Source organism: Ostrinia furnacalis, unplaced genomic scaffold (genome assembly GCF_004193835.3).
Source record: "Ostrinia furnacalis isolate ACB-3 unplaced genomic scaffold, ASM419383v2 OfSCF0188, whole genome shotgun sequence".
Lineage (NCBI taxonomy): Eukaryota > Metazoa > Arthropoda > Insecta > Lepidoptera > Crambidae > Ostrinia > Ostrinia furnacalis.
The window spans coordinates 43,458-71,098 of NW_021130427.1; the positions used below are offsets into that span (position 1 = coordinate 43,458).

The 27,641-nt window shown below is 37.2% G+C and overlaps 1 protein-coding gene across 1 annotated transcript; it reads right to left on the reverse strand.

Annotated features, from left to right (window-relative positions):
* Positions 1-3,658: 3,658 nt before the first annotated feature.
* On the reverse strand, positions 3,659-27,641 carry AcCoAS (acetyl coenzyme A synthase). Its single transcript, XM_028306547.1, has 10 exons — positions 27,206-27,641; positions 20,218-20,413; positions 18,592-18,831; positions 17,489-17,604; positions 16,126-16,318; positions 12,902-13,035; positions 9,724-9,913; positions 8,388-8,577; positions 4,616-7,866; positions 3,659-4,282 (listed from the first exon to the last, which is right to left on the reverse strand). The coding sequence occupies exons 1-9, from the start codon at positions 27,505-27,507 to the stop codon at positions 7,430-7,432; spliced, it is 1,998 nt and encodes a 665-aa protein (XP_028162348.1). The 5' UTR covers positions 27,508-27,641; the 3' UTR covers positions 3,659-4,282; positions 4,616-7,429.

Sequence of the window (27,641 nt, forward strand, 5' to 3'; positions counted from 1 at the left end):
CATCCATCCACTTCTATTTTTAGATACACCTACTCAGGTGTATTGATTTTATTAGACTTGCTCCTAGACTTGCTGTTCTTGATTGTATGTTAGAAGAAAAGTCTAAAAAGTTAAATTATTATTCCATGGTGAATAAACACTGTTTAGAATCCACGTTGGCATTAATATCACGTAGAATGAGGTCAAGGAAAAAAATGACTATTTGCCTAATGACTTCAAATTTAACCTAAATTAATCAGCCCTAACAATAGGCTCATTAAGTATTCAGCAGCATGGAATTACCTACAAAGGGCTATTTCAATTTAAGGAACTTCAACTAACAAGGAGCTCCTTTAGCATGACGTGGCACGTTTTCCCATTTTCACCGAGTTATTTTGGCGGGCGATTTGAAATATTGGTCATTTTGAACTCAAATGTAAAATTTCCGCATACAATTATAACAATTTAAAGAAACCTAATAAACGACAATTGAAATGTAAAAAAAGATAGGTACCTACCAGTAAAAAGAAAAAATAAAAAAAAAACACGAAAGTTGAAATTAATACAGAAGAAGTTTACGTTAGCCCAAAATGACGTAAAATCTCATCATGTTGCAAATGAGAATGCAACCAGTAACCCTGTATTATGCTTTAAACCCTGAAACAACGCTGAAAATCTGTGCAAAGAGTGAAATTTCTAAATATTTGCTACGCAGTTACCCCGCGCTTCCCCATAGATCATGAGTGCATCATCCGTCTACGAGCTGAAATCACGGAGACGTTTTGTTTAAACATTATTTAACAACCCAATAAACACAAAATTATATTTCATCGAGATACCTACCTACGTTTCAGAATACTAAATGATTCGAAAATCAGGGACCTACTTATTTCGTTGCAAGTAAATGCACACAGTGAGTGAATGAACATAAACGAAACGCACATCGTGCAACAAATCTTCGAGCAACAAGACCTCGTGGCCCGTTAAGTAGGTACACTTTTTTTAATTTATGCTGATCCTGGCATTGCATCACTAGCAAATGGTATAAAAGATAATATTTTAGGTTGATACTAAGACGATTTTTATGAAGAAAAATATTTATGTTTATTTAATTAAAGCCTAATCCGTAATTTCTTTACTTTTGTAGCTAAGCTTTTTTAGCAGTCTAATACTTAGGCCTAAACCTAAACATACATTTTACTTATTGGATAAACAACAAAAACAAACTTTTAGTTCGTTTTATCCTTAACTCAAATTGTTTATCATTTTTCACTTCAATTCAATTCACTGGCCCAAGAAGATTCATTTTACCCAGAAAGATAAAATTATCACATTATGCGTGCTACTTTGTTCGTTAAATCATAAAACTAAGTAGGTACTTATATGAAATAGCAAAAATACTCGTATTAAAAAGAGTTGGACACCGATTTTAACAACGCACCAAAAATCTACGTTGTACCAGTTGTACTAAGTATGTACTTAGTACAACTGGTACAACGTAGATTTTTACGAATATTATTTGACTCAAGTCTTTGAGGTACCTCAAAGACTTGAGTCAAATAATATTACATAACCTAGTTAAATTTTAAAAGAAATGACAGCATTTTTAATGAAACCAATTCGATTTTCAATACGATACGATTCACAAATTCAAAAAATTGAAAAAAACAAAGAATAGTAGAATTTTATATTATGCGTCTGTCCATTACTACTTGATGCTGTGATTTAAAAAAAACTAATTGTTTTGATATCGCACGTTGGTGGCGGCACCGTCGCTGCACTATCTACACATCCCAGACATATTGATTTTTAAAAATTCGCGCAAGTGCAGGCTGCAGGCAGACCCGTAGGGGTCTGCCTGCAGCCTGCACTTGCAGCCTACGGCCAGGCTCTCACCTCTTCAGCGCTACGGCCAGTTGCTACGTCCTTCAAGAAGATTCTTCAGCAGCTCAGGTCATGGGTGACGATCAGCTAGCAAAATACCTCGATGTAAATATTTTATATTGCTTTTACATAGGTAAAATACTTTTTCTAACGGTGTCTCAGCCAAAGTTCTATGATTCACGAGACGCTGTAGGTAATTAGGATTAATTCAGTCTGACCAACGGCCTCACTGATTCATTACTTAGTCGTCGACGTCGTCATTTTTTGGCTAATTATATTGTAAAATAGACAACATGATAAGTAGGTAGGATTATTTTAGACAAGTTAGATTTTTTTCATGTTCCCCAAGTAGGTACCCCAATTATTACATGATCTTTTTTCACCCGACCAAGCACCAACAATGCTGCGAGTTTTAAGAATTCTTTACAGAATCCCATGAAAGTATAATTTATGGAATGATTTTTTATCATTATAAAGTTATGTAGAGTCACTAAAGTCCAAATCGCGTTATTGCGCCACAACCTTAAAATAATTCGCTTTATGCGCAGGCGGGTGTTTTTTTCCGTTTCTTGTACAAATCAATAAACGTCGTCTATTTTCATCTCTACTATGGTAAATCAACCATTTGAAGCACTCGAAATACATACGCAGAACCTTTTGAGACAGTATCTTCTAAAGCTGTGAATAATGTGACTCGTAATGATACTGTGAATATAGAAATCGAATCAAGTAAACAAGTAAATTTTTTCTATGTCAGTTGAATCACACTGAACCTAAGTAAAGCTAAATGCGGTACCTAGAGCTGATTTTAATGTGAAGGAATTGTACTATTCCTCCTAAATTATTACGCCGTTTGCTTTGGAATTTATATCGAAAATCTAATAAATTATTTTATCCTAATCACAAACTAAGTATGTGTTTGGATTTTTAGCTTAAAAAATCGCCCGTGATTGGGCCACTTGTGAATTTTCAGTTTTACGAGTATTTGCAGCAATTTTATTTAGAGCACTTGAGTATGACCTACAACTGAACTTACTTTTTGTGTAAGTACATAGCTAAATAAGTAGTGCGTTTATTTGATCGTGGAGTACATTACATCTCCCTACCGCGGACTTAATTGCAAGCGAGGGTTGAACCCCACACCGGCACGCCTTAGGTCCGTTGTCCAGTGACGTATTATGTTTTATATCTTTATAATTGTTTAATACTTAATAAAACAATGTTTGCAGAACCTCAGGAGCAGTGACGACAGATGCAGGCCGTGCAGTGGATTATATTTCTTCTTAGGCCAAATAATACCCGTATGAGTACCTATATAGGTACCTACTCAACTGCCGGAAAAATCTAATAACTGTATCGTATTGACTTTTTGTTTTCACCCTATTCAAAATAATTCGATTTAAGAGCATCCTTTATTCTTTGTAAGCCTAAGTTCACTATTGTACCGTTAAAAAATAAATAGTTCTCTTAACATTTATGTCCCTAGCTCGTGTCAATATTAAGTAGGTACGTAGTTATCCCTATCTCCCCATCCCATTGATATACTTACCTACCCCTCTATTAATAACAGTGGAAAACCATAATGAATGATGTGAACTTTTTAATTAGGACTCGATGTATTTAGTGATTCTTATTAAATTACTTTAGCTTGAATTTGGCTTTTTTTCACCACCTGCCTTTGCTTAAACAGTGATTGTAGGTAGACATTGTGGAATTGTAATTAAATGTGTATTAAATAAATAAGTGTGGTTTATAATGTTAGCCAAGGGACAACAATGACTCACAACCAATTAGATAGTATTCATATAATTTAATCACTTTAAATGATATGTTCGTTTCGACATACAATCACAATAATATCCCTTACTCGCTATTTACGTTATTACTGCCAATATCATAACGTTAAACATGAAAAACACATAGTAGTGAACGAACTATATTCCTATGATTTTCCAAATAGGGTTTTTCACACACACTAACACTAATAAATAATAAACCACGTAATCATCTAGATAGGTAACTCCACTATATTATTACAACGTGTCATTACATAATTAGGCAATGAATATTTAATGAGATTAACATTAATCAACACAACACTCAAGTGTTCATTAACTGAACTTGCTTTGGTTACGGCTAGGAACGTATTCTATGGAATGATAAGAAAGCTTCTTCTCCAACATAAAATTAAAATTTTGACTTCTCAAAGGTAGGTACACAGTTCTTGAATATGACGGCTGTAACTTAACCCTTTTACGACAAAGTTTTGTTTAACTGCAATGGTCGCATAAAATAAGTTGTAGGTTCGTTTAAAATCTCCTTTTTGATACGTTCGTGTATATTCTACGCCTATTTAAGTGAATTCCAAAATAAAAAGAAACGAAATGGGCAATCATTAGACAATTGTTAAATCAATAGTATAACGCGGCGATAGGGTTAATGCTCGCACTCAAGTTTGGCGGGCGTTCATTTTAAAAACACGCGGGGCTCGCGCGCTCTGTCGGCGCTCTTCGCCAACGATCGTCGTCGAAACTTCTAGACTCGTGCTTAACGCCAGTCCGCCCATGGCCGCGACGCGCGCGCAAATCTCTTTATGTTTAGACCAAAAAAATCATTGTTTGCTACTGATTTCAAGTGTATTGATGTTATATTTCGTTTGTGTGGAAGACAATATACGTTTCTGTGCCTTTGAATCGTGCCTTGGACTATCATTTCACGACCCCGAGTACCAAAGAACTAACTTTACAATAGTTTATTAAGAAAAAATATCACGGCCAGAGCAGCAACAGATAGGTAAGTAAGTATGTCGTACCTAATTATCAGTTTCGAATCAAAATTAGATTACTTAAGTTACCAAAAATAACAATATCGCACACAATTTTTTTAAGGTTTTGTGTGGCTAAATTCAATTGTACCTCGTAAGGTCAAAATTCTTTGAAGAAAAGTTAAACTATGAGTTTGTTCGATTGAGCTCGATCAAAATGGTCAAAGAAACGGGAAATAAAGTAGACCCACTACGTATATACTTATTGTTTTTATTTATTTGATGAAGATTTAAATATGATTTTGTTTACTCTAAGAACCTAGTTCATAGTGTTACTACTTAGCATTCTCCAGACCGTCTGCCACTGACTGAGTCTGGCCGTTGTCGTATGTGATTGATACGCTAACATACATCAACACCGGGACCATTTATTGGTTAAACCAACTAACAAACTAGACTCAAAACAGAAAATATCACAATTTTGCTAGTACCTAAACAGCGTTTCCAACTTTTTTATGAATAAATATTTCGAAATAGCCTATAAAGTGATACAAATAATATCAAACACGCCATTCACACACCTACGATATAGGTATTCATCATATTAAGTTATATTTTAGCTATATAACATTTGTGCATCACAAAGACGTGCTCTGATTATATTTTACCCTTACAACATTATTTTGTTAAATACCTAATTTTCCATTTTTATAAAAATGTCTTAGGTGTCAAATTTTTGCGACACCGATGATTTGAACTCACCCCAGGATTGGACCTGGTTTAGCTTTTTTCGGAACACAAAGTCAATATTAAGTTGTACTATTTCATAATTTGTGAAAATTTTAACAGTAAAAAAATAATTGTGCGTTATATGTCACCTTGGGGCAAAAATTAGGATAGATATTAACAAATATACAAAAAAAAACTTAAACAAAAATTCACACAAAAATAGGTGACGTCTTCGGTATAAGCGTCAATATTATAGTTAATATATTTAAATAAACAAAAATACATAGATCACACAGATTAGAACACTACATTATTTACAAATAAATATAACATTATTATTTTTAATTTTTTGAGTTTACTTCCTTAATCTGATCAGCGTTTAACGCTACAGATTTTTAACTAAAATCAATTATGAAAATACATATTAATGAATAAATTATTCAAAAATATATTAGGTCATATAGCTTTTAATGGTGGTGCACTAGTTACTCAAAATACATAAATGAACTAGACTTACCTTGGCTCCGGCGTGGTTGACTGAATTCGTTAATAATTATTATATTTATTTGTATCTAATGAAAGAACTCGGCAGGCTAGACCATACAAATGGCAGCAAGGACTGTCATCGAAATAATATTCGCACAGCTTGTAGCACAGCTCGACACACGCACGTCAAGTGATGTAGGTAAGTACATGTCTTGATGTGTGCTTGATGATAGGCAATACAAATTCGCTTATGATGTGAATTCGCTTGAAAATACAAAACAATCCGTTAATTTGAACTTCGTCATATTTTTCCTTTTTAGCACTTTTTTTAGTTTCTCTTTTCGTACTTTTGATATTATTTCGACGTCAGCCGTCCACTTGCCTAACGTGCTATAATATTCAGGTCTCGTTTTGAACTTCGTTGTGATTTTTTTTAAATGTTCGTTAGTTAACTCAAAGGACTCATAAAAACTTGGAATGAACAGTTACAGAATGTTCTAATCACGTGAACAAATATTTAGACCACAATCAAGACATCACAAAACAAAACCTACTACATATCTCATACCTCATACACGAATAAATATTCTGACGTAAATTTCGACTCTCACACAGTCTCAGGTACTTTTTTGTATTAAGACCTTAATAATTATGATGGAATCATATCAATAAATTTATAATAAAGAGACTCTCAAAAGTAGTCACACACTGATGGCAATTTAAAATGTCAAATGAATTACATCCAGATTTTACATTAATAACTTTGTTTTTTAATTTACTTTCGTTTTTTCGGAGGTTCATTGTTAATGTTTAACTTAAGAAGTGGATATTTTTACAGATTGTGATATTTAATTCAAGTTATTTTATATAAGTATAAGTATTACATAATCGTGAACACATGCGACATAGTGCGTATTCAGTGCAAGCTCGCTAACATCAGTGCGTATTGAATTCAATATTCCAACTCATCGTCATTATTATCATTAGTTGCATAAACATTGCTCATGATTACTCTATTTTAATATAGATAGACACCTAAACTTTAATAGACATCTATATTGGCTTATTTTCTACAAAATGTAATGCAATCCTCTAAACACTAAAGACGACTACAGGAGAATATCCTGAGTAGGTACATTACGTTATTTATGTGGTTAGTAGACATAGTAGACGTGGCAGCAAAGAAGGGTAGTTTTGGTGTCGTTTTAATCGTAGAGTTTAGTTGGACAGGGTGCGGACGGAAGGCAGTCGAAAGAAAATTGAAAGGTTTGATTTGGAACGTTTGACAGCAGCAAACTATTTATAAGGCTGACTCAGAGGTTTCCACTACTTATCTCATAAACTAAATGTTCAGGACATTATATCTCTACCTTCTACCCATACGAGAAGTCCCCAGGCTAGAAGAGTTCCTAATGCAATAAAGCAGTAAAACTAAAAAGCTGACTAAATAGCGTCGACTATTTCAGCAGATTTAATAACCTTACGCTTAGATGCAAATTAAGTAAGGTTGTGTCCATAAAACGAGATAAAAGTACTAAACTAAAATAAAATCAGGTGCCCTATCTGTTTGAAGAGCTCCAAGCATATTTAAGGTCGGTTCTTGAACAGCTCCTCGACGACTCCTGGGTCAGCAAGGGTCGACGTGTCTCCGATGTCCCGGTCTCCCAGCGCAACCTTCCTTAGTATCCTACGCATGATCTTACCCGACCTGGTCTTCGGGAGTCCCGGGGCGTACTGTATGACGTCGGGAGCGGCGAACGCGCCAATCCTCTGCCTGACTAGTTTTTTCAGGCAGTTCACGAGGTCGGGGTCAAATTTGGCGCCATCATTGAGGCTTATGAAGCAGTATAGAGATTCTCCCTTGACGGGGTGGGGCCGGGACACGACGGCTGCCTCAGACACCCTGGGTTCTTCGGTGAGGACCCCCTCCACTTCAGCGGTGGACATGAGATGGCCCGAGACATTGAGCATGTCGTCAATGCGGCCTGTCACCCATAATAGGCCGTCCTCATCACGCCTAGCTCCTGCAAAGGAGAAGTATAAGTGTTCAGCAATTTTATCACTGCCCTTGAATAATAAATAATCGTAAACGGTAACTACAGCAATGTATTTATATTTTGTCTCGCTCATAACCTTGTACTAACTTGAGCAACAGTAGGTAGGAACTGTTTTATCTTGATCTGATTTAAAGATCTTTAAGAATGCGTTATCCACGTAAGACGTGAATCTTACATGGACGATAACGGCGGTTCTTGTCAACAGATAAAAGTTTCATAATATTAAGAATATTTATCTGTATTTGTGTACTCGTACTGTAAGTGTATTGTACCTATGTGTACGAGTCGTAACTACATGCAATAAAACCGCATAAATACTTCTAAACTTTATTCAGAAATTCAACATTCAACAGGACATGAGTTCAGTACTCATTAACCAGTTACCGTTGAAATTAGCAAATATGTAGGTAAGTTGCATTCTCTCTTTCATTAAAGTGAATTGAAATGAAATAAAGTACCTAGGTACATTCACTAACACTTTCACTTACCATCACCAGTGCAGTAATAGCCGGGGAACTTGGAGAAGTACACCTTCTCGTAGCGGTCGTGGTCTCCGAACAGGGTCCTCATGATGCCGGGCCAGGGCCGCGAGAACACCAGGTAGCCCTCACCGGGACCCTCGATCAGTTGGCCGTTCTCGTCCAGCAGAGAAGGTTCCACCCCGAAGAACGGGAAACCCTGGAAAGAATAGCATCTATGAAATATCTATAGGAAGGAACATCATATTATTATCATCAGGTCGTGTATTTTCCACTTCAAAAGCATGACCCAGATGCTTGGACGAATTAACCCGTCCAAGCCCAGAGGCAATTGGAGGATTTGGACTATTTGTTTTTTATTTTTCTTATGGCGTCTCTGGGATAAGTTTACACATCATGATCACACAGGTTGTACCTAACTAAAGGCTTGATCTTCATTTGTTTTGTTCTCTAATGCGTTTTCCAACATCTACGGGAAGAATAGTGTTAAGTAGTGTGGTCCCACTCTACGTAATTCAATACGTCAGTGATCACGTTTAACTTACTAACATTGTTTTTAGGAAATTCACATTAGGTTTACTCGTATTTACGTAGACGCCGAGTCAAGGATAAAACAAAAATAATATGTAATATGTAAAGACGTGATTTGTTATTACTATAAAGGTACACAGACAACTGTTTTTTTTTTGTGTTTAGGCATGAGTTGTAAAATACAAAGGAGGATTTTTGTTTAAGATATTTACGCAAATCCGTAATTGTAAAGTGTACCTATGCCAAACAAACAGGTGTAATATGTATAATAACCGTCTTACGGTTAAATTTTAAAAGTGTGATCGCGTTCAGTTTCGTAGATTACATGAAAAAAAAATGACGGAATTTATTACAAGAAAAACAAAAATATTGGAAAATACATCTATCAAATCGACAGGAAAATTCAGCGCACACAGAGGCGGTAAGGGCAAGAAAGCGATTCGATAGCGATCCACCGCGAAGCCACTTTAAATTATTACATGTGATTGATTTTATGCAAACTAGAACATTACAAAAAATATCGTCCCGGATCGCAACCGCTTTCCCACGCTTCCCGCCTCTGTCTGCGCTGACCTTAGGCAAGTTGAAGGCACCATTTGAATTTCGTTCGCAGATATCAGTTGGTATGTTCTTATTTGTTTATAAGTAGTATTAGGTAAGACATTTTTCCTATCATTCACCATGTTCATCCGTAATCTTGTCAAAATGTCAACTCAATACAAGCTTTGAGTCCTGATAATGTCAGCTAAAACAACTTAGTAAAACCGCCTGAAAGGAATTGAGAACCAGTGCTGGTATTATGTCAGAGACTTACAGCAGCGCCAGGTTTCATGGGGGTAGCGCCGGGCAGGCTGGTGATGACGTGGCCGCCGGTCTCGGTCTGCCAGAAGGTGTCCACGATGGAGCAGCGGCCACCGCCAACCAGGTTGTAGTACCACAGCCAGGCCTCAGGGTTGATCGGCTCCCCTACGCTGCCCAGGACGCGCAGAGTCTTCAGGTTGTGCCTATAACAAGAAAAAGGCACTAATTAGAGTAAAAAAGAGAATCGAGTAAAAAACGAAAAAGCGACTTATGACGGGTCTAGGGACTATGATTCTTAGGGTGGATTCGACCAAACAAGAGTAAATATTAATCTCAAAATAAATCGTTAGTTATACAGGATAATGTTTGTATTATTATTCCATTTTCTTCCATAATCTTTGTATTTTTGACGAATTTCAATATCTAATTACTACATATGATATATCATTGGAAAGAAGAGAAGCTAGAGATATTTTTAAGATCATGGCAATCCATTATCACCTTTATTTTTTTTTTAAATCGAATTCTAAGTTGAATTTTTTATCGTGGTTTGTACTTTTGTTAAACTTTGGCGGCTCGTAACTAGCTATCCAATCATTATCTGGATTTGAAATTTATTTTATTTGACTAAAGACAGTTTCGATATTAATATCAAATAATAAAAGCGGTTGAAAACACTCGAGAAAAAAAATTTAAGCAGTTTTTAGGTCAAGTTTCAGAAAAAATTAAATGAAAACAAAAATATCAATAAAAAAATGTGGCCCACTTGGAGTCAAATGGGCGAACTTGTATTCTTAAAATGACCTTACCTATACAGTATACACCCACGAACTTTGTCTAACCTTCCGCCATACACCCTGTATTATTGATAAAATGTATGCTTAGATGTTACTTACTAAGGTGGCCTACGACCTGTCATAACAATCTGGTAAATACAGTACAGAGACATCAAACGGAAAATCTCAGACCTATATCAACCTACCTTACTACCTATGTTGCTTGTGTAGGGGCCAGGGGACGCGATGACAAATGAAAAACTGCTTATTCCAAACTGCACTATTTTTATTGCACACGAGTCACATGCTAAGTACACTGAGAGTGACAGACAAAAAAGGACTGACAAATTTTTGCACAATCGGTTCGCTCCTTCCCCTCCCCGCCGCCGTGCCCGCCCCCCCCTCGCACGTGGCGCCGCAGGGCGGCGGGTAGCGGAACCAAACGAATTTAAATCTTAGGCGCGAATTAGTTTAAATTTTAGGCGCGTCGCTAACATCCCCCACCCTANTAACAACCTACTTAGGTATTTAAAAGTCTTTTACATTCGTACCCGAGTGTATGTTTCATATTGAGGATGGCTAAACATCTACAAAACAAGGTAAAGTTCTTCACAATTTTTAAGATGATTTAGTGTGAACAGTTGTAACCTCGTTCGTGCCCACCGTTCACCAGTGCAGATAACAACAACAATGTAGATATTTTCCTCATGACTATTCCGATAAGGGTCAAAGTGGTCACCTATTTTTGCTGCGGAGGGATGTGGTTGCCGGTTGAACAGATTTGCACCAACATTGTTCTATTTTGGTCGGCCCTTGTTTGCTGGCCTACAAGCTGCATGTTGTGAATGGATAGTATGGATACTTTGACAAAACCTATCGCTAAGATGGTGTTCTTGTGAGGTCAAACACAAAGCTGCGCCCACACAAAGCGCTGATGCCCTGGAAGTCAGAACATTTGAAATTTCATTCATGTTTTCACATACCAATTAGATCGTATAGATCTGCAATTTGCAATGAAACGCTTCACTCAGTATTGGAAATGGAATTAGTTCGAACCATATTTCGTTCAGTACATAGTTTTACAAATGGGAAAATCAAAATTTTATTCAGCCAAAAGCTAGAGGGATCCAATTTAGTTATGGGATATTTACTGAAATTACGCAATTTACAGCTGTAGTATTTCTAGAATGTAGTTACTTTATTTTCTGGATGGATAAAGAGCCATAAAGAAAAAAAAAGTCTTCTGAAGCTTCTGGTAACTTAAAAGTTTTCTGACGTCACCCAATGCCTGACGTAGAGCGGTGTCTTCATCGAACTACTTACAAATTGCATTTAGTTAGCGTAGGTACTTATGACATATCATTATTAATGTATCCTTTTGAGATACTAAGTACCTATTCTAAGAATAATCAGTTTAGTAACATTATCTCTGCGCGTTATCTCTGATATGTAACTAGAGGAAATTGTTAAAACAATTAAACTGTGTCTTCTTTTACAGTTAAACTTAATAATAGAAGACGGAGTTAAGTAGGTATTACGAGTCGAGTACAATAAAAATAACATTAAGCAGTTAAGTATAGACTTAGACATCTTTGAATTTTGAAAGTTCTTAACAATGAAGCGTTTCTGAATGAAAAAATATAAATTCATGTCAACTCCTGCACGTAGTTAGTTGAATAATTACCTAACGCATCTACGTTTAATGAGTGGTTTTACGATCTTACCTATTTAATCTTGTAAGAGGTAATTAGGTAAATTGACTTCTTTTAACGGTGTGAGCAGTCTTGTGTCAGCAGCGTCGTGGTGTCCCTTACGACACCTCGACATGATGGACATGATGCTGAGTGGATACCGTTTCGGTGACACGCACATTACCTACTCTCTTTACTTTTGTTAAATATTTTTGATTTGTGTCGCTGAATAAAATATTTCATTTTCATTTTTTTTTTCATTTTCTTGAATTTACTAGAGCACTGCTCATTACTTTAGCGTACTCTTTCAGTGGTCACCAAGTTACAAACCTGGACTTACCTACCTATTATCTTTTCTGTGGGTACGTAGAAGTTAGAGAGGTAGAAATGGGAGTACTAATCTACATAGAACCGTTGTAGATTTGACGGTAGGTTTGATGATCATTAGCCCCTAAGCCGCGCAACCCAATACTGGGTATACTAAGACCCAAAGCACACGATGCGTTGCGGCAGAGCGGTGCGATGCTGGAGCGATGTCTCTGCGTCGTTTTACAAAATATCTCCGCGCAAATATCGCCGCGCGATATGGAGAAATCTTCGCGGTGCGGCGCCGCAAAACATCGTGTGCCTAGAGCCAAACTCTTACTAGAGTTGGAGCTAGGAACGCTCTAAGTTTAAGGAATGCCAGATAGCGGGGAAAATGGGAACAGTGTAATTAACTCACTTCTTGACGTGATCGTCGCCGAACTTGATCAGCGCCCGGATGGCAGTGGGAGCGGTGTAGAACTGCGACACCTTGTACTTGTCCACCAGGGCCCAGTACCGGTCGTTTTCTGGATAGAACGGGGTGCCTTCGAACTGAAACAAGACCGAACACGTTACTGTGGTTGACAGTGACGTCACCCTTTCAAATGAAGTTCAGCCGAGCTAGGATGCGGGCCATGATAAAACTTATCGATTTTAGACAACAAATGTATGGGCTTATCATGAAAAAAGTCGATAAAATGCCCCAATGAGTTTAATAAGGTGCGCACCTTAGGTCAACAGATGTAGAAAACATTTTCGGAATAGAAGGGCCTTCGAAATGAAACAATACCGAACACGTCACTGGTAGCTAGAGACGTCACTCTTTCAAATGATGTTAAGGTGAAGGAAGATCGGCAAGACAAGATCGTCTTTAACCTATTTATAGGTTCAGGGGCATACATAAAGTATTCGGGGCCATTGTGTAAGAATAAGTTTGCAGTTATTCAACAAGATAGATCTCTTTTATTTCTGCACATATACAATAAATTAATAGATAATTTTATTCTGATTTGGAAAAGTAGCATTGTCGTTCATTTTATTTAATTAAGGATTATTATAAATAAGTAGCATTATTTATACGAAGGTTTATAAATTGAATGCTTCTAGATGTAGATAACTTAATAAATAACTAGGTGTACTCATACATTAAGGTTAAACATCTTCAATTAAGTAATTTATATGTTCAACGATTGTTTGTGCAAGTAACTAGGTACTTTACATAGTAAGTATACGCCTATAAGGCAGTAGTATGTTAAGATTGTTTACTGACGTATATTCGTACGTGATAATAGTATATGTGCAATAGAATATTAATACCTACTACTTTTCACCAGTTACTTCACAGATTTCACGGCTATGAGCATACTACAACTGTATGGTGTGTCATATCTAAGGTGTACCCGACACTAAGTGTCACGCAGAATGCGAATAAGGTTTGCAACCTTCGCGGTAAGACAACCGTCACAATGACTCTACTTCCGGTCGGCTTGACGACATAGACTTGTACTTTCAACTTTTGTATAACCTTCGCTTGTTGTAATACTACGCCTATTGTATAACACGTTGAGATTATTTTGATATCTAGATTCAGTCAAGTTGACAAGAACATCATTAAGATAGATAAATAAATAGATAGGTGGAGAACCCACTTTGTACACCACACAAGACCAGTAAAGAAAAAAATACACGAAAGAGACGGAATTTAGGCGGTCTTATCGCTATGAAGCGATCTCTTTCAAACAAATATAAAATAGGTACCTCCTATTCTATATTTACTTCAACTTAAGTACTTAAAGGGAACCAATTTTAGAATTTAGAGTACGAAATTATATTTAAATTAACTGTAACATACCGGATACTGTCCCCTATTTTGATGTCTTGATTGACAAGGGAGCAATGAGTGCATATTCTGGGCAACAATAGACGTGTTGACACCACCAATCAATTGACGTACTTTTTAAAACTGTCAAAACGAGACTCTCCCATAGATTTTGTATGGAAAAACAAACAAGTGACGTCACTGTTTTGTCAACTCAAATAAACTAAGTACTTTTTAAATTACAAATCAACCAAAAATCTTAACTTACAGGTAATTTAAAATTAATTTGAAGTTTGAAGACCAGAATGAAGTGTCTTTTAAAAAGTTGTGATTTCAAATTATTAGGGAATGGTGTCAACAAATAGTACTTATATTATTACGTTCTATTGTATCCGTGATGACATGCTTTACGCAAAACGCATCAGCTGACGTCATTTGAAAATTAATTAGCTTCGATTTACTTGGCGCGACCAAAATAACTAGCCATTTATAATTAGTTTGGAATTGGATAGCTTTTGTGTACAGTAGCCATTAGGTATGTATTATACAATAAGAAGCTTTGCTATTATAACTCCATATTTATGTTATAGTCAAAACTCATAATCGGTCTAAACCACTATTAACCGCAAAAATCAGTCAAAAGTAGTTTTGACTGATGCTCTTGGTCAATATCACTTTTGACTGATTTTTCCAATCAAGGACGTTAGTCAAAACCACTTTTAGGTGCAAAAAAAATCAGTCTAAATTCATACAAAGTTCTATGATTAGTGAAAATTACTTGGGAATCATCAAAAATGTGTTACAAAACCATTTTAAAGTACATTTTTGTATAATTTGTTTTATTTCTTTAAATATAATAAAGTTCTTTTACATCATTATTTTTGTCATAAGATAGGTACCTACTTTAGTTACAATCATGTTGTTTCCTAATAACTTTTAAAACACTACTTAGGTATTAAGTATTTACATATCTAATGCCTTACCTATTTGTTAGATTTTACGGAAATTGTATTAATATCTTTGTCAATCAGTGTCAATGTTTAATTGAAATGGTAATGGATATAAATTACGTAAAAACTGTTTAGTTATTTAAATCCAGGTACTCATTTGCGGTCCCTCAAATGCAAAGACCGAGTGTGCTACTTGCAATCGGACTTCGGACTTTACTACGTAAGTACGTTACAAGTACACTTACTACATACTCGTATATTTAACACTTTAAGTACTTGTAGCTATTGATACTGTGTTATGTTATGAGGATGCTAAATTGTGTATTATAAAAATCGAATAAAATCTGTTAGTCGAATGGAAATCGGAATTTTCGAGATTCTCAAGTCGACGCTACATAATCTTTTTTCTGTTATGTTTTTGTCGAAGTACCTACCATAGACCTGGATTTACGGCCTTCTAGTGTTTTCATCTGAATTTATAATAGCGGATGTGAACGTTCTTGAACCTTCAACCCTCAGAAAACGTCAGAGCTATCTCAATCTGAAGAACATTTAACATTCTTCAGTTGAAATCTTACAATAAAGATGTTTCCTGGGTAAAAAAGAGTTTGAATTAGTCCGTCAGTTAACTTATCGAAAAATAGGTACCTACTCGACACGTATTTTGCACTTATGCAAACTAATGAAAATTTAAAGATATAAAGTTAAAAAAAAAACAAGGCGTGGTTATTAAAAGTGTAGCACTTTGTGACGTCACGCGGAACTTCAACGCACCATAACTTCGTAATTAGTTGTTTTATTGACTATTTTTGAATAATTGACGGTCTAAAGTTTTCTTTTAGGAAAGTAGCCTATAGTCATCCAAAACCTTACCATGACAGAAGTGGCAGCGTTGGCTAGAGGCGCGTAGACCACGTAGGTGTGGCCGGTGATCCAGCCAACGTCAGCCGTGCACCAGTAGATGTCCTTCTCCCGGTAGTCGAAGACGTATCTCAGGGTTGCCGTGGCGTACGTCAGATAGCCTGCAGTGGTGTGGAGAACTCCTTTGGGCTTGCCCGTCGAACCACTGGGGACAATAAACATTTCAAGATCATTATAGATACGTCATCAGGTCGTTTGCGTCCACTGCAAGGACAAGACCACACTTTACCATAGGTAAATAGAGGATTTGGCCTATACGACGGGTTGGGGAGGCTAATGAGGCTATAAATATAACGCCAGTATGTATTTTGGAGGCTATAGAGACTACATAAGCAGGTACGCGAGTATTTTATTCTTGAAAACAATGCCTTTGGACTCGCCCGACAATCCACTGAGAACAACAAACATTTCAAGATAAACTAGCGCGTATTTTTCTGAAGCCGAAAAAACACAATGACTAAGTACAGTTCACTGTCATGGTGATTGTGGTACAAATGTAGAACCCGATGGTTATAACTCTGATTAAGAATAACACTCATTGTTTATAGGTATTGCCCTTGAAGTGCCAAGTTGACCTACTGCGCTAGTCAACGCACTGTTGTCACAGTCACAGTTATCGCGAACCTAGCTCGAATCCTAATCGGAAAACGTGCTACAGGTAAGCCATGACGGGTTCTACCTAACCTTGCTATGTAGAACCTTATGTATTTCCTCTTAACATCAAGCACTGTTGCTATAGTTCTAACACCAGTAAGGTAACTAACCAGAATTTCCTGAAAATGCTATGCAACTTGCTTTAAAGCTCTGCAAATTTCCCACATCAATAAACATGTGATACTCATATTATTACCTGTTTTTCATTTAAATTTTCTATTTAATATCATATTTTCCAGCCGATTCTCTGTCTATCGGATGGTATAAAACGATGTCAAACTGATGCGACGCTATGTTGGTACTTGTTATGTACGATAGCGATAGGATAAACATACATGACATCATCACACATAACTATTAACCGCTGTTTCTTTATGTTTAAGGTTGTAGTTTTGTAAATCTGGATTAACAAGGTTAATTTAAATTACATTTTTCATATTGCAATAAACTTACTAGATATCTGCCGTATTAGTTGCGAATCTAATTACATCCGCCCTGAGTCACGCGGAAACGAAGGGATCACTGAATGAATGAGCGGTGTGCTGTAGTGAGAACTAAAATTAGTTGGCATGGGTGTGTACTGTACCTACCTACCTAGGTATAGGCTAGCGCGCCTCGTTGGCTTAATTAGTTGTACAAAGTTGTAATTTGTTGAACTGACCTGGTGTAAAGCATGAAAAGCGGGTCTTCAGCGTTCATCCACTCAGGGGGACAGATGGTGGACTGTCCCTCCACCAGATCATGCCACCAGACGTCTTTCTCGTCATCCCACTTGTACTGCAAACAACATGCCGATTTAAATACCAATACACCTCATTTGCAAACTAAGTACACGTTGAAGGAACTTTTTAATATCCTCTCAAGCGACCCGCGGCGGGAGGAGACGCACGTCACGAAGCTCTACAATGCTCTGCGGCGGCTCCCGCCGCAAATCACTTGTCCAAGTTCGGGACCTTGTCATTTAAAAAATATAGTTCTGTTTCTTTCGCTCGAAAGTAATAATGCTTAAGTATGAATGTGATAGCTATATTTTCTAGGCACTATGGTTGCTTTTCAACCAAATTTTTCTCAGTCTGTGTTTGAAGATGACGCGATCCGCGGTGCCCGTCTGGGTAGTGAAAAAGATGGATGTTTTTTATCGTTTAGATGCTTTGGAAGTGTGTTTTTCTTTATAAAAAACGTGTATAATGTGATTAACTTTGGAAATAAGTGTTAATATATAACATTGCTTCTAATTTTGAAGGTGAATCAAGTGCAATCACAAAAAGTGACAAAAATGACGAATCTTTTTTTTCAAGTAAGTGTTGTACCTAAAATATATATTTGTTAGCCTTAAAAGTTACACCAAAAGACGGGTAATTTTATCCAGATTCCAAAAATGTGACTCGATAGTATGTAACGGTAATAATGATAAGCTATTTTAGGGAAAATGCGCAACGGGAATTTTTTTTTTTTCCCGCGGGAAGTGGGGGGCACGTCACGCAGTAGCGCCTTCCCGCCGCAGATCGCTTGATCTAATAATCAATGACGGAGTAACTACAATCGTGTTACTGTTAGCGCGTAATACAAACGCATATATTATTTACAATACAAAATCGAGGATAAGATGAAATAACAAGAATGACAATAACAAGACCCGGAAAATGCGTGTAAGATAATCTCCAATGATAAGTAAATTTTGAGAGTTTCTTACGTAGAGAAACTCATTACCTAACTATTTAGTTTGAAGAGCAATTTTCTAAAGTCAATATGCCAGAAACTTACCAATGTCCTGATGTCATCCGGGAGGTCACCACACGGCGTCACTCGTGCCAGATGAGAGACGACGACGCACAGCGGGACGGTGTGCTTGTGCTTGGCCTTGGCCTTCTCCAGGGCCTCGTCGCAGATGTTCTTCAGGACGAGCAGCTTCTCCCCGCGCCACGCGCCGTCGGCCGTGATCAGCATCTTGGCCTTGCAGTCTGCCATCCTTTCCGCGAGAGAGTCCGAGGAAAACCCTGCGAACTGTAGTGTTTGATGGTTATAACCTGAAGTCCATCGAATCACGTCTGTATCCTTTGAAGAACTGAGAATTAAAAAAGAGCCTTTTCATAATCATGAAAACTCTACGTATTTCTATTTGTAGAAGGGGCTCTAAGATAAGGCTTTACTATGTCGAGAACCGCTTCATTTTGAAAATGACTAAAGATGGTATGGTGGTGATGGTTTCTTCAGACTGAGATAGTAGGGATGTACCTATACCTCCCACCACTTGTACTCATAACTGACTGAACAACCCAGATAAGACCAGAGTATTGTCTTTCAGATCTCAAATATAGATAATCTAACCTTACCTCTACAATAACAAATAACCACTAGGTAGGTTAGCCAGTTAAGCGCTAATCGCTTAAAATTACGCTGCATTGTACGAAGAAGAGATCACAGTAAGTACGATAATGTGTGATGTCGATAGACACGCTACTGCGACACGCAGCTCAATCTACCTACCTTCAACTACACCCCAGAGACCATTTCTGATCCTAAGTAAGCAATATTTTAATATGTGACTACCTGTCTACTTACTTAGGTACTTTGTCTGTGTAGTTGAGTAAAACTCTACGACTTAAAATGTTCATTTAATCTGTGTTTGCGCAATTCTTTCCTAAAGTTTAATCCCGAGCAGAACTTACAACTTAGTTTTAAAGACTTTGCAAAGGAGTTTGGAGTTATCGGTAAGCTTGCTCTGCTTACGAAGTTTTAGTTAGGTACCTACTTTACTTCAAAATATATCAAAACATTAAAATAAACCGATCTTCAACTTCTGGTGTTTACATCGGTGACCTTCCATAACAATCAGTGGATTCCAGGATGAACATTTTATGTGATTGATAATAATTAGGACATGTAGCAGTATTTCAGGCATACCTAAAACAGTTAATAATTGTCAAATGGTCCCATAATATCCTACCGATTGGTAGGAATATATAGAAGATTTTCTACATTCAGTCATATCTTGCAATCATATGTTAGGATCATGACAGAAATGCGACCTTAGTTCAAGCCACAGCGGTAGTGTACTACTCGTAGTGTAGAGTCCCATTAACAGCCCATGCACCTACTTGAACTTAGCTACCGCAACGGAGTGCACGGCGCCAATTCTGGCACACGCGAGCATGCAGACGACCGTCTCCAGGATCATGGGCATATAGATAGAGTTGCGACTCAAGCCCACAGTATTTTTGAGGTCGAATCTCGAAGTGAAAACTGGGTTAACCGCAACTTGATGCCATTTCTGGCACACGCCAGCATGCAGACGGCGGTCTCCAGGATCGTAGGCGTGGAGATAGAGTCGGGACTCGCCCACGCATCTTTTTGTGTGGTAGTGGTTGAGTTTGTGAGCAGTGGACTTACCACAACAGAGTGTACGGCGCCAATCCTGGCACACGCGAGCATGCAGACGACGGTCTCCAGGATCATGGGCATATAGATGGACACCCGGTCGCCCTTGCAGATGCCGCAGTCACGCAGCGCGTTGGCGAACTGGCACACCTGGTCCATCAGCTTCCGGTACGTCACCCGGCTGTAGTCATCCGGGTGGTTGCCTTCCCTGAAAAAAATGTATTTGTAGTTGTAACGCTAATAATAGTTTCTAAGCTCTTAAAAACACATTATTTTAGCCCTGAAACCAAAGGTTTTGTAAATTACTAATTTGTGCACTTTAAATTACTATAACTATATTATAGAACAGGCGATGAAAGAAAATAGGTCTTAAAGTCACTTTTCATCAATGAGTATTTAAATCGAGTAGCACTTGCCGCAATAGGAACTATAGGTAAATATTTTCAGCAATTCATAACTTCAAATTGTTGAAAATTTATGGAGGAGGCGCGTCTGCGGCTCATAGTAATGTCAACTATCCAACTGATACCTACAATTAGCTTCATAGAGTTAATGTAAAGAATAAATAGAGTTAAGCTTATAATAAGTGGTGCAATTAAAAGTTGACTTTCGTGAAAGTATTTACAAAAAATATTTATTTGGAGGAGCTGAAGCAACAAAGGTACATTTAGCTCGTCATATTTCACTAAGTTATCTCATAACTTAGTAGGTACCTAAATGTGTCGCAGTTATGTACCTCGCATAATTTTGTTTCAGTGAAACTGCACAAAAAAGAATATAAAAATTGTTGCGGAAAACGAGGCATATTATCGTCACTAATAAAGTAATTAAATACATTTAGCGCGTAATGACATCATTGAAACGTTACGATTTTTCCTTTTTCTTTCACTTACCTTAGTCCAGTAGAATTAGCTTTTAAATCGGAAATAATTCCTACAAAAGATTTTATTGTTTTAATGGCTTCATTGGTTGCCCATTAAGACTCTCCTAAGTTTTCGACTTCGACGGAGTTGTGCTTAAGTGGTGGGGGCCCTCGAAAGGGGCATTTTTTTGGTTTTCCGGTTATACCGCGTAAAGGACTTACCCTATCAAAAAGTGGTCTTCATGACGGTTGAAGGGCACTTAATCCTGCATTGAATAAGACCAAATTCATATGTTTTGGACAAACCGTTCTCGCGCTAAAGTTCGGCAAAGTAGAAAATATACGTATAATTAATGACCCTCTCCACGTCCAATGGTTTGTTACCCACAGGCTTCCATTGGATTTGGTCTTATTCAATGCAGGATTAAGTGCCCTTTAACCGTCATGAAGACCACTTTTCGATAGGGTAAGTCCTTTACGCGGTATAACCGGAAAACCGAAAAAACGCCCCTTTCGGGGGCCCCCACCACTTAAGCACAACTCCGTCGAAGTCGAAAACTTAGGATAGTCTTAATGGGCAACCAATGAAGCCATTAAAGCAAAAAAATCTTTTGTAGGAATTATTTCCGATTTAATCAATTTTTGTGTTTAATTCTACTGGCCTACCTATCGTTTACTACGTCGTAGCGAAGAACAACTTTGAAAGAATACTAACGAGTAGCGGTTCCCGCGATTTATTCATACACGTGGAAATAGTTTGAAAAATATTTTCCGTTTCTGCAACATTTTTCTTTATTACTCCATTGTTTTCTTTACAATACGTACTTAATTGAAAGAAAAAAAATCTATAAAACATTTAAAAATCTCAGATACTTTTTGTCATTTTTTCCTACGCTAAAAATAGGTCTAGTTTCACCTATTTTCATATGTGCACTTTATCAAGACTCACACTGTCTAACTAGCCTAATTAAAGCTCTTTTTTTCAATAATGAAATACGAGTTATGAAACATTATTTCGTGGTGCGTGAGCAATGAAATTATTTTTTTCTCATTAATTACGTAGGTTAGGTTTATGCTCTAGTTTCTCTTAGTTAGGCTATGCAACAAATAAAAGACGAGATACACTTATTTACGTTGCAAGTGTTATGCAAATTAGCAAAAATCTTGGTATAACACTATTACGTATTAATCAAAATTAAGTAGGTAGGCAGTAATGCAAGTAAAACAATGTGTCCAGTCTCCATTAATATTTTAATTCACAAAATAAAACAGCCTGAAATAATTTTGTGTGTAGAGTGAAGAAAATAGTTTCAGATAATTATTATAAACTTAATAGTGCTTGATTTCTACTTTTAACAGTTGTTTATCAGAGTCGTCATTAGCAAAAGTTATAGCGTAGGTAGTCAATAAATACTTGGGCATACTATATTATCTGTAATAGCTTATGAATTCGATCGAAGTTTAGGCTCTATTAGCGCTAGGTGCCATACCTATAACTATGCTTTGGACCTTGCACAATAGTTTTAGCAGCAAAAGTCATAAAATTCATAGAATATTATTCAAACATTTCTCACATTCAGAAATTGGAATGGGATGCAAAACATTCGAGCCACGTAACGTCTCGCTGTGTTGGCCAAGTCGCGGGCAATCGCTAGTTATTCATACAGTTATTTTATTTTCCTTTGTAAGTGTTTTCCTCGTAGGATTATAATATACAAGTTATCAAGGTTTACAAATGCATATAATGAATTCAGTGATATGTGGTTGATATTATTTTTAGTTTAATTACCGTGATATCTTGTTTAGGTACATCTCCTTTTACAAACGTTGATTATTGAGGGAATACCTATCTCATCATTATCTCCAAGCGTTGTCACCAAGTGATGGGCATGTAAGATAAATTAAACGCATCAGATTAGATAATATTTCATGGCAATGATAAATCCATTTACATCTTCCACCAAAGAAAAACCTGAATTAAAACTTCATAATCATCCTGGAAAAGCCAATTAGTTTTCAATCGTTAGTCAATTGAATTGCAAGCAGATGGCGTCATAGTTTCGTATAAATGAGTAGCTGTACGAGATCTATAGGGGTAATATAATATTGACAGCTTAAAAAGGTGAAGTTTAAGTTTCTTTCACGACACATATCTAATTACAGGTTGGAATGTACTGTAATCTTGTTACTTAAAAATGAAGTAACTTCTCCCGTTTTCCCAAAATTTCCCTTCACTACTCAGCTCCTAAGTATACTAAGTATAACCTGCCCAGGAGTATGAAGAATAATTGTACCAAGTTTCGTTAAAATCCGTCAAGTAGTTTTTGTTTCTATAAGGAACATACAGACAGACAAAAATTTTACTGATTGCATTTTTGGCATCAGTATCGATCACTAATCACCCCCTCATAGTTATTTTGAAAATATATTTCATGTACAGAATTGACCTCTCTACAGATTTATTAAGTATAGATGGATAAACGAGTTATAAAAATACTTATGTTAATCACGAGTACCTAATTAAAAATTAATAGACGGACGGACATCAAAGGTAAGTGCGGAAGTAATTGTAGCTTTCCTTTGAAAGATAATATGCGTCCACAAAATATAAGTACTCGTAATAATACATGTTGACATTGAATGTTAAATGCTAAATCAATAATGGTAAGTTAATTCAACCTTGACCATTACTTGATTACTCGACCTCAGGCTTAACAACGGTGATCTATGACAATTTTAGAAAGCAATTTTGCTAAACGTGTACCTTACCTACTTAGTAGTGACTGCTGCTAATAAGTAATCTATAAAACCGACTCCAAAAAACTAACACTAAAAAGTAGAAAAATAATTACCTACTAATTANCCTCCTTTTTTGAAGTCGGTTAAAAATAGTCACTTAGGCTGAGTTGCACCAGCTTACCTTAACTTTAACAAAAATCTGTCAAACTCCATACAAAAAACACCGGTAATCGTCAAAGTCACGGTCAAAGTTAGGTGGTGCAACTCAGCCTAAGTGGGTGAGTATTTCTTAAAATTAAAAGCTCCGCAAAAATATAACTAATGTCTACTCCACTCTAAATATGTCATAGCAACCTCATCAAAATCTGGGTAAGTCGGGGCACTACTGGAGACTGGAGAACTACGTCCAGAAACTACTGAGAAATCGGGTGACGAAACCGGACCTAGTGCGTAAACTACCATGCAAATATTTCTACAACAATTTGGGACAATAATTTCACGGATTCGGATCGGACATAGCGCTCTTAGGTCTGCCAATAACTAATTAGGTACTGTAAAGGACCTACATTTTAATTTTCCATCTGGTAAGTCAGTTTAAAAGGCGCTACCTTCTGCTCCTACAAAACTGCTGTCCACTTATCTCCTAGATAATGAAATAAGTCACGCGAAACTTACGAGAAGGTAACAACCTAGAACAATTTTTATAAACCAATTAACAAGACACGACAACTATCTTCGCGAGATAAATATTATTAGAGTAGCGGCCCGCCCCGGCTTCGCACGGTTGCAAAGGAATTTCTCGGCTTTTCTCTTGTTAATAATGCATGTTTTATACATATCAGGTATTATAAACCTTCCTCTTGAATCACTCTATTTATTAAAACCACATCAAAATCCGTTGCGTAGTTTTAAAGATCTAAGCATACGACAGACAGACAGGAAAGTGAGCATTGTTTTAATGTAGTGATTGCACAGTGTCGCGGTGGTTTACTTTGAACGCAGTGCGGTCCCAGTTTCGATTGCGAGATCGAGAATTTTAGAAAATGGTTATGTAAACTTAGAATTGGTTTGGTAGTAATCATTCCTAACATAATACAAATATTTGCTGGCAGTTTCGCCCGCATAGAATACGATTATCAAAATGAAGGCATTCAGCGGTTCTGGTGTGAAAACAAAGAAACAGGCCTAGTGTTTTGCATGTGTAAAATATTAAGTAAGTACCTACCGAATATAGGCATAGGTTAATACCTAGGCCTAACTCACTAATGTGAATCAAGACTAAAGATGTTATAGCTAGTTCAAAGTTGAATTTAATGGTAATCGATATTGAAATCTTAGTCGTAATTTTCTCGTAAATAAAAGCCGGTGTACTTGTAATAACACCAATACCAAATATGTACAGTACATCATATTACTTACTCCTATAAAATATAGAAAATCGATACGCTTTATGTTTTAACATGTGCGTTAAAACATAAAACCACGAGCAAATTGATATTTATATGAACCTACCTATACTAGTGGTTTAAAAATATTTAAAAATTAAACAGTTAATATTCACGCGCCGTTTTATCAAGATCGCGTGAATACAATTAAATGTAGTAAGTAGGTACAGGCTGAAGACGGCTTGCATGTCTGCTTCAGTCGAAAACTTAATTTTACACTGAATTAGGCCTTATTGCGGTAAGTTACGAGTGTAAACGCGCCTTTTGTACTGTGTTGACAGGACACCCTACCGAACACGCCCTTATTTATATCATTGACAACAGAAAGTATTTTTATACATGTAAGTTCAGTTATATGTAGAAATAAAATTAATAGAAGTTAAAGTCAAAATAGGTCTAGTGTTATTCATAGTAATTTAAAAATGTGTAGAGGAAGGGGTGGTAATTTGGACCCTGCTGTTTTTTTGGAACCCTTTAATATCACAGAAACAGGCAGTGACATCTACCAAAAAACTATGTAACTACGTTGTACTGATACCATAGAGCATATTTGCTACCAATAACGTCAATTTTGCATCGAATTTGATCTGTCACACACAGCTTACATTTCACCTCAAAATCAAACGTTTTTTTCTCTCCGTTGGAAAAACTATAAAAGGTTTTTGTTTTAGTATAAGACAAATTCTGTGCGTGTTATAGGGAGTCCATACCTACAGACTAGTTTAGATTGTCGAAGGTAAGTTTTAATGTATCTTTTAACTAGATGTGATTATCTTGGTTATTTGTTAATTTAGTTAGATTTTGAATTTGGAACCCTATAGGTGCGGGTAGTATGGAACCGGGTTCCAAATTACAAGCACGCATGTGGCCGTTCAATTGCCGCAACCAGACCCTCAACCAGGCCCTAGTGGACAAACAAATCAAACTACCCTGCAAGCGATTGATAGCAATCCTGTTGTTCTCCCTGAAGATATTTTACCGGTTCCAACACCAAAGAACAAAAAATCTACCAGAGGCCGCAAGTCGTCTGCCGCTACTTTGCTGACTGGATCTACCTACAAACACCAACTTGAGGAGTCAATCAAATCTATAGCGCAGAGAGGAAAAGGTCGAGGAAGAGCTCGGGGACGTAGTGGAAGGCAGGGTATGCCAAACCCTTCTAGACCTCGCTCGAACAGGCGGGAATCTTCCTCTTCGGATACTACGATGTCATCTGTTTCTTCAGGTAAAACTGCGGTGGCAGAAAATTATACCACACAAGCTCAGCCCACAAGCCACGATGATTTTTGTATTTTTGGTTCAGAATGTTTCTCAAATAATCAACAGGGTGAAATTTGGATTCAGTGCCAATCTTGTGAGTTGTGGGCACATATTGATTGCTCAGGATGCGAAAAAGAATATTATATTTGTGATTTTTGTAAATAAATTTGTTTCATACTTGTAATTTGGAACCCGGGTTCCGTAATACCCGCACCAAAACTCAAAACACGTTTTTTTCATTTAGTCAATAAAGGTAATTATTTCCTATAACGAGTTGTTTTATTTTGTTAATCGTTCCTAATATAATAGCTAATAAGTTTTGAAGTATACAAAGCCACTTTTCAAGATGATTAGTCAAATAGTTTTATTTAAATATTCAAAAAACAAAGTAGGGTTCCAAATTACCACCCCTTCCTCTATTTTTTATTTCACATAAGTCATGTTTCTGCTCCACCGACATACTCGTACCAACGCAGACAAGACAATTCGCAATGCGCATGTAGCACAGTCAGTCGTCTGCAGATGTAACAAAAATTACATAATCTTATTGTGCTTTTGTTTGAGATAGACGACCAGTGCCAATGTTATATGTGATGCTGAAGAAAAATCAATAAGTTCGCGCGCCGTCTCCGTGCTGCACTCGCTCAGCTGACTATTGATTCCACAAGGGCAATGACAACAGAAAATAGCTTACCAGTAATAGGCGATTTTCTCCCCATGTCCGTTCCTGACGTTGCGGTCCAGCAGGTTGAAGCAGACGTTGGTGACGGCTCCTTCCATCCACTTCACAAAAATCTTGCCCTTATTTATGTCGAAGTTGTACGAAACAAAATTGCCGGGCTGGGGAGGGCTTTGCCAATGAAACTCATTCGCTATTTCGGACCAGAACGCTTCGGGATCTTCGAGTGACTTGTTGTGCATGTCTTTGTATTTTTTGTAGGAGGGAACGCGGGACTTTTCGATGACATAGTCGGAGGGTTCGTAGACGCGCGCCATCGCGGTGGTGTGCGGTGCGTGACCGCACGGTAGCCGATGAGGAGTGCTTTCGAAGCGGAGCGCCCGCTGCGACTAGTGAATGGGAGCGGACTGCGAGTGAACGCCGACCGAGCGCGCCGGCCAGTGCAGCGCGC

Coding starts and splice junctions, on each gene's coding strand:
- AcCoAS (XM_028306547.1), bottom strand. CDS start 27,507: ATGGCGCGCGTCTACGAACCCTCCGACTATGTCATCGAAAAGTCCCGC. Junction 13,036..16,125: donor ACGCTGCCACTTCTGTCATG/GTAAGGTTTTGG, acceptor GTCTTGTTTCAG/TTCGAAGGCACCCCGTTCTA. Junction 9,914..12,901: donor GGCGACGATCACGTCAAGAA/GTGAGTTAATTA, acceptor TTCTTGTTATAG/GCACAACCTGAAGACTCTGC.